Source organism: Zalophus californianus, chromosome 15 (genome assembly GCF_009762305.2).
Source record: "Zalophus californianus isolate mZalCal1 chromosome 15, mZalCal1.pri.v2, whole genome shotgun sequence".
Classification (NCBI taxonomy): domain Eukaryota; kingdom Metazoa; phylum Chordata; class Mammalia; order Carnivora; family Otariidae; genus Zalophus; species Zalophus californianus.
The window spans coordinates 61,776,917-61,785,018 of record NC_045609.1 but is presented as its reverse complement, the minus strand read 5'-3'; the positions used below and the strand labels follow the sequence as shown (position 1 = coordinate 61,785,018).

Below are 8,102 nucleotides of genomic sequence, written 5' to 3'. Positions count from 1 at the left end.
GAGCATGTAACTCTTGATCTTGGGGTTGTGAGTTCAAGTCCCATGTTGGGCATAGAGCTTACTTTAAACATTTTTTTTAGTTAAAATGGTTAAAATGGTAAATTTTATGTGTCACATATATGTATATATATTATTTTTATAATATATTATAAAATATATTACATATATTATTATATAATATATAATTATATTATTTAATATTTATACAATTATATTTTGTTATTTGTTATTTTATATTAATTATATTTATATTTATAATATTATTTATTATTAATATTATATATATATATTTTTTTTTTAAGTAGATTCCATTCCCAGTGTGGAGCCCAATGTGGGGCTCAAACTTATGACCCTGAGATCAAGACCTGAGCTATGATCAAGAGTCAGAAGCTTAACTGACTGAGCCACACAGGCGCTCCCTTGCAGTCACTATCTTGTGTGACCATATACAAGACTGACCTTCGAAGGCATCGCATTTTTTGGCTGTTAAGTAAGACTGGATAAAATATCTTTGACAGTCCCTGCTGGTTGTAACCCTCCTGACAACATCATCTATTCATGGATTTTTTATTTTATAACGTGGAAAGTCCCAAGCCTTGATTCCTGACCCAGATACCATTTGCTTCTGGTGCACTCTGTGGATATTGATGAATGGGGAGCTCCAGGGAGGGAGGACCAGCTGTCTTCCCCTTACCTAGCCCCCCCTCTTAGGGTTTGTCCTGGAGTTGAGCCAGCCCTTGAGGAGGCCTCCACTCCTTCTTCCTCTCCTGATTCTGGGAGAGGGCTTGGGCCTGGCTGTGCTCCAGGATAAATTTCCACAAGGCAAGAGATAACACTGAGCCAAGGTGAAGATCAGGGCAGCCCTTAAATAAGGCCTCCTTGCACCCTAGAGTTGGTTGCTGTTCTTCTATTCCATAGCTCTCTGTCCTGCTTGCCGGTGCCCAGCCACCATGTGGGAGCTCTTCGCTTTTTTGCTGTTCGCCCTCGTCTATTTCTTATGGCCCAAGCCAAAGTGCCCCAGTGCCAAGTATCCCAAGAGCCTCCCATCCCTGCCCTTGGTGGGCAGCCTGCCATTCCTCCCCAGAGGTGGCCATCCGCACGTGAACTTCTTCAAGCTGCAGAAAAAATACGGCCCCATCTATTCCTTTCGTATGGGTACCAAGACTACAGTGATGGTCGGCCACCACCAGCTGGCCAAGGAGGTGCTTGTCAAGAAGGGCAAGGAATTCTCTGGGCGGCCCCAAGGGGTAAGCAGTGCCCACTATCTCTCCTCTCTCACCAGCCCCGGGGGTTTTGCAGACCATGCCTGGAATGACCCTTCCAGCTCCTGTAATTCTTCCAACCTGTAATTCTTCCTAAAACAGACTAACAGGACCGTGGGTGGGGATCGACCCCTCGGACCCCACCCAGCCTCTAAACTAGGCAGGAAGAATCAAAGGAAGACTTCATTTTCTGGGCTGTCATCTCGCCTGGAACTGGATGGTGTTCTCTCTGAATCTTGACTTCCCTAATTAACTGAGGTAGTATATGCAAAGCACTGAGCCCAGTGCCCAGCGCAGTAAGTACTCCGTAAATAGCCTTTAGGAGTGCTGCTCTTCGTATGGAAAATGGGATTAAAATAACTACAGTCTTCTGTGGGAGAAGGTATGAGGGAGAAGTATCCTGGCTTTTGGAGGGAGGGGGTTGCTGTTTCTCTGGACCTGTCCCCAGCTGCTCTGGCTCACAGTAGGGCTGACACACGGTGGCGTTAAAATGGTAGATTTTATGTGTCATATATATGTATATATATTATTTTTATAATATATTATAAAATATATTACATATATTATTATATGATCTATCCTGCCGAGCCTTCTGTAATGCTCCTAGGGGAGGAAAGAGGCTAACCATCTGCGAATACTGCCAATGCCCCATCCCAGCACCTTGCTGCTGAGTACCCCCTTGGACACCCCAGGCAGGGCCCCCCAGCCACTTATCTCTGATCAGGCCAAGGGCTGATTCATTTTTCCTTGGACAAGTCAGCCAGGTCTGCTGGCCAGCAGCCTCACTCCCAACCTTCCTGAGCAAAGAGGAAGGAGGAGGCTGGTCAGATGGGGCTTGCAGGTCACAGGATGTAAGAGGGGAGGCTTTGAAGCTGGATGCTTTGAAGTCCCTCTGAGAGGAGGTGGAGTGGCCAAGTCCGGATTGCATTCTCCAGATGGGCCTTATGGTGGGCACACACCCTTGCAATAGAAGGCAGAAAGATGAGCAGGGGCTACACCTGCAGCATGCCCCAGAGGGCCCAGGGAAAGGCAGACGTCTGGGCAGTCCTGTATCTACAAGCCCACCTGCTCCTGCCCCCAGGACAGGCACTATTCAGAGAGCTTATCCCAACCACGGCTGCCTTCCCCTGGTCAGAAACTGATAAGAGAGGTCCGGAGGTCACCCTGTCATTGAACTGCCCCCCAGAACTGCATTGTAATTCGGGGTCCCTTTTTTCTCCTCAGTCTGTCTCTCTGATGGAATTAGGAGTAGAGGGGTCTCGGGCCCTGCCCTACCAAGGCCTAGCGGTCACGGCAGAGTAGAGCAGGGGTGTCCCACATGGGCGTCAGCATGGCAAGTAACTGCCTTCTACCGCAGGAAGGGTGCAGGAGGCCCAGGGCAAGGGCAGGTCATTGATGTCTGATTCTTACAGCCTTTCCTGCTCTCCAAAGGTGACTCTGGACATCCTGTCTGACAACCAAAAGGGCATCGCCTTCGCAGACCATGGTGCCAACTGGCAGCTGCATAGGAAGCTGGTACTGGCCACCTTTGCCCTGTTCAAGGATGGCGACCAGAGGCTAGAGAAGATCAGTGAGTGCAGGCCGTCCCCTTCAGCCGCTGGAGGGAGAAGGGGCTGGGGAGGGGGCAATGGAAGGCTCAATCTAGTGCCTTCTTGACTGCTGCTGCCCTCTGGTGGCCATCTGCTCTATGTCCCTGGCTAAGGTGGAACTGGGAAGAAGGGAGGGTGCTACTTAATTCCCCACCGTCTTACCCCTCTCTCCTCCCAGTTTGTCAGGAAAACAGTTTATTGTGTGATTTCCTGGCCACCCAGAATGGACAGTCTATAGATTTGTCCTTGCCTCTCTTCCTGGCGGTGACCAACATAATCTGCTTGATCTGCTTCAACTCCTCCTACAAGAATGGAGATCCTGCTCTGAAGATCATAAAGGATTATAATGACGGCATCTTGGATTCTTTGGGAACGGATAAAATGGTAGACATATTCCCCAGGTTGAAGGTGAGGATGAGGCCAGGCCCCACCTTCAGATTCCAGGGATCCCTGTCCCCAATTCTTCTTACTGCCCAGCTCCAGACCCACTTTTTTCCTGACCACCTCAGCCACAGTGACCTCCACCTCCTCTCATTTTAAAACCGCCACTTCTCTACAAAAATAGGTTAAGCTTTTAACTATGCATTTTTAAAAACATGACAATGGCTTTCATTTATTTACCAATTGCCATATGCTCACTAATAAGCACTCCACATGCATTAATCATGTTATTCCCCTTAAAGGTCAGTTTTATTATCCCCAGACAGATGAGAATACAGGCTTAGAGAAATTAAGGAACTTGCTCCAGGCTTCAGACTCAAGTCTATCTTACTCCTAAGGACTGGGCACACAGCAGAGTTTAATTAGTAGACCTTCCATCAGTGCCTGATGTTTGATTCGATGGGGAAGGGGAGGTGAAGACGATCCGTTTTCCCTTATTTGGAGCTGTCCTAGTTGTCATTAATAATCCCATTCTGCGTCCCCATCTTGCCTTCCATTTTGGCTGAAGGTCTGGGTTAGAGTGGAAACTCTCCAGACACCAAAAGCTAGGATCTGCCTCCAGGAGGGATTCTGGTAGCTGGAGAAACAAAATTGAAGATGGATGGCTTTGACACTTCTTTCTACTTTCCAGATTTTCCCCAACAAAACCGTGGAAAAAATGAAGAACTGTGTTAAAATGCGAGATGAATTACTGAATGAAATCCTTGAAAAACATAAGGTAGGTGATGGAGCAGAGGAGACCACGAGTTAGGTTGAAGTGTCACGAAAACAGGGCTGGAGTCCATTTTGGACACTGGAGTATCTCTAGCACCTAGCAGAGAGCCTGGAACATAGTAAGGGTTCAACAAAAAATGACTTAACCAATGAATAGGGGTGAGGAAGTAAGGAATTGCAGAGGATCAGAGAAGGGACCCACTCACTCCCAAAATTTAGAAAGAGCCCTCCTACCTCCACAAGCTCATAGGTCCTGCCTAGTCTCTCCCCAGTCCCTCGTGTCCAAATGGAAGAAGCCTTTGTATCCCCAGGCTGGGATGGAAGTATGGAAGGGTTTTGCAGATGGGGCTCCTTCCTTATCACTGTCTCCCAACCTCACCCAACCAGGAGAACTTCAGCAGCGACTCTATCACCAACCTGTTGGACATACTGATCCAAGCCAGGATGAACTCAGACAATAACAATGCTGCCTCAGACCGGGACTCGAAACTCCTTTCGGATAAACATATTCTCACTACCATAGGGGATATTTTTGGGGCCGGCGTAGAGACCACCACGTCTGTGGTGAAGTGGACTGTGGCCTTCCTGCTACACAATCCTCAGGTGGGTTTCTCCCTACTCTGGTCTTCCCAACCACTCTTCACCCCAGCCAGATCCACCTATGGCCCCAGAAAGAGGTAGACGTAATGTCCTCTGACCTTCCATGCAAGGTGACTGGGCTGCCCCACTCCTAACCCAAGCAGTAGCTGGCTTTGGCCCTAGCGTGGAGCTGCCCCATCTTGTGGAAACAAAGCCTGGACTGCAAAGCCACCACTGGGAAGAGTCTGAGCCAGCTCTCCTGGATGTAACAATGGGATTCTTCTAAGCCCGTGCTTCTCCTGGGCTTAAGCATGTTGGTCACATCTACCCCGCTCTGGCCCTCAGTTGCAGAAGAAGATCCAGGAGGAGATTGACCAGAATGTGGGTTTCAGCCGCACACCAACTATGAGTGACCGGAACCAACTCATCTTGCTAGAGGCCACCATCAGAGAGGTGCTTCGCATCCGGCCTGTGGCCCCTACACTCATCCCCCACAAGGCTATCATTGATTCCAGGTATGCCTTCCCTCCTGACAACACAACACTGCTTTCCAGTCCACCTGGTGCCTCCTCTACCGCCCCACCCCTCCGCTTGCTGGTCAATTTATACTCAACCATTGACCATCAGTTGTCCTATCCATGCCCTACTGATCAATATATCTGCCACCCACTAACACCCACTGACTAATCCACAGATCTAACTGACCTGCCTCAGAAACTGCCTGCTACCCTGGAGACATGTGATCTGGAATGATAGACCAGGTGCTCTATGCTCCTACCCAATCCAATAGCCACCACACACACACACACACATATGCGCACACACCAGCTCAAAATGCATACCCACATGCCCTGACAAACATGAATGTCCATGTTCATAAGTATTGATACAGAAGAGCTAGTGAGGAAGAGGTCTGCAGAAGAGCTGGGTTCATATTTGATCTGGCAGAAGCTGAGGAAAAGATGAGGGAGTGGGCATGAGGACGTATAGGGCTTTTTCCCCCAGGGTGGGGGACTGTGGAGGCGTGGGGCTGAGCAGTTTGGGGAGGACAATATTTTAGACTCCCCTTTCCTCTCCCTCTTTGGGGCAGCATTGGTGAATTTGCCATTGACAAGGGCACAAATGTTATCATCAATTTGTGGGCACTGCATCACAATGAGAAGGAGTGGCACCGGCCTGACCAGTTCATGCCAGGTGAGTCCCTGTTCTGTCCTGCTCCCAAGCCACAGAGACAGCCTAGCCTCTGTGCTCCAGCATTCCAGCCCTGTGTTCCTTCTGCTAAGCTTTCTACTGGAAAACTCCTGGCTCCAACTACATGAACCTCTTGATAGCCCCATTCTACCCTAGATTTACCCAAACTCGTCACAGCCAGGTTTCTCACTTTCTCCTTCCACCAACTGCAAATGTCCTCTAAGAAGCCCTCTAGGTATATGGCTCCCATGAAGTCAGTCCCTCGCCCCCTCGATGGTGGCATTTTCAGTCATCAGTACTGCCTCCTTTCCATCCTTCCTGAATATTGCATTTCTTCTGTGTGAGTAAGGGCTACCCAAGAGCTGGGCTCTATCTCTCCTCAGGCTAGGGTTCCCCCATGTAAGGTTGTCCACCTCCTCAGACTGGGGCTCCCTGGGCAAGGCCACGTCTCCCCCTTGGGCAGGGCAGAGCCATTCCTCTCCTTACTCCTGTCCTGGCCCTGGCTGACACCTCCCCGTGTCCGCAGAGCGCTTCTTGGACCCCACGAGGAGTCAGCTCATCTCTCCGTCACTAAGTTACTTGCCCTTCGGAGCAGGACCCCGCTCTTGCCTAGGTGAGATCCTGGCCCGCCAGGAGCTCTTCCTCGTCATGGCCTGGTTGCTGCAGAGGTTTGACCTGGAGATCCCAGATGATGGGCAGCTGCCTTCCCTGGAGGGGAACCCCAAGATGGTCTTTTTGATCAAGCCTTTCAAAGTGAAGATCAAGGTGCGCCAGGCCTGGAGGGAGGCCCAGGCTGACAGTAGCACCTAGAGGCTCACCTAGCATCCCCTGAAACCACCCTGTGTGGTCCCACAGCACAGAATTAGAGCTGTAACTGCCCTCCCCGGGCCTTCCCTCCTTCCTCCTGGCCCACACTGCCTTCTTTCCAGCCTGCCGTCCCTGGTAGTGATATGCATAAACAAAACAGCTTTTCTTCCTGGTCCCTGAGCAGTTCACTCATTTGTTCATTTGTTCACTCATTCTTCGCAACAAGTATTTATTGAGCACCTGCTATGTGCCACTCCCTGTCTCTGGACACTCAAGCTTACATTCTAGTGAGGACTGACAAATAAACATTGCAGAGACTCCTAAGTGCTTCGAAGTCAATTTTACTAGGTGTTGGTGAGGAGAGAATGGTGGAAGTGGAGGCTGGCCACTACAAGCGAGGGGTAGGGAAGGTGTAAACATGTGGGGGAAAGCATCCCATGACGAAGGAGGGGCAGGCAGGAAGTTCTCGAGGGGGAAGAGGTTGGTGTAGCAAGAGCAGAGTAAATGAGGAGCTCCGAGCTCCTGCTGGGGTCAGATTGGAGACAGGGGCCAGGCCCCACAGAGCCTCTGCAAGTAGCAGGAAGGGGTTTAGCTGTTTATTCCTAGTATGATAGGAAGTCACTGGGCAGTGGGGTGGGGGTTGGGGGGAGGTAAACGTGTAAGTGGGAAGGTCTGGTTTGCATTTTTTTTTTTTTTTGGAGAGGGGCAGGAGGGAGGGAGGGAGGGAGGAGGAGAGAGACAGAGAGAGAGAGAGGACACACATGGAAGAGCAGAGGGAGAGGGAGAGAGAAAATCTTGAGAAGTCTCCACACCCAGCGTGGAGGCCCAACTTGGGGCTCGATCTCACAACCCTGAGATCATGACCTGAGTCAAAATCAAGGGTCAAATGTTTAACCAACTGAGCCACCCAGGCACCCCTGGTTTGTATTTTTAAGACCGCCCTAGTTGCTGAGTGGAGATTGGTCTGAGAGGGATGAGAGCTGGGGCAGGGAGGAGGTGGTTGTGCTGGTCCAGGAGAGCGAGGTCATGGTGGCTCAGCCCCCGGCCATAGCAGTGGAGATGGTGAGAAAGGCTGGGATTGTTTCTATTTTGAAAATGGAGCAGATCTTAAAAAAAAAAAAAAAGAAAGAAAAGAAAAGAAAAGAAAGTGGAGCAGATCTTGTTTGATCCAATCAGGTATCGCTGCACATACCTGGAGGGTTTGGCTTTGGGGGAGTGTGTGTAATCCACAAACTCAAGCCACCACCACTTATCCCTCTGTCTTGGTCTGCAAAGACCAGCAGGTCTCCTTTCACTTGTCCTGTCCTGGGGTGGACACTGCCAGGAGAGGGGTTCTGCAGCACCCAGCTCTGCCCAGCTCCCCACGCCACAACCCCAGGAAGCCTGTAAATGCCTCACTAGAAAATGGCTCCCAGACTTCTGCAAACCTTGGAACCAGCATCCAAACCTTGGCTACTGGCCAGTTAGCAAGCGAAAGATGTCCTGAGACGCCCCGGGGAGAAAATGACCCTTGCCCATT

At 50.1% G+C, this 8,102-nt stretch overlaps 1 protein-coding gene across 1 annotated transcript; it reads left to right on the top strand.

The window, feature by feature from the left end:
* Positions 1-900: 900 nt before the first annotated feature.
* Positions 901-6,907, top strand: LOC113923407 (steroid 17-alpha-hydroxylase/17,20 lyase). The gene is made up of 8 exons (XM_027596101.2): positions 901-1,247; positions 2,694-2,832; positions 3,030-3,259; positions 3,924-4,010; positions 4,394-4,609; positions 4,931-5,100; positions 5,676-5,779; positions 6,303-6,907. The coding sequence occupies exons 1-8, from the start codon at positions 951-953 to the stop codon at positions 6,584-6,586; spliced, it is 1,527 nt and encodes a 508-aa protein (XP_027451902.1). The 5' UTR covers positions 901-950; the 3' UTR covers positions 6,587-6,907.
* Positions 6,908-8,102: the final 1,195 nt, after the last annotated feature.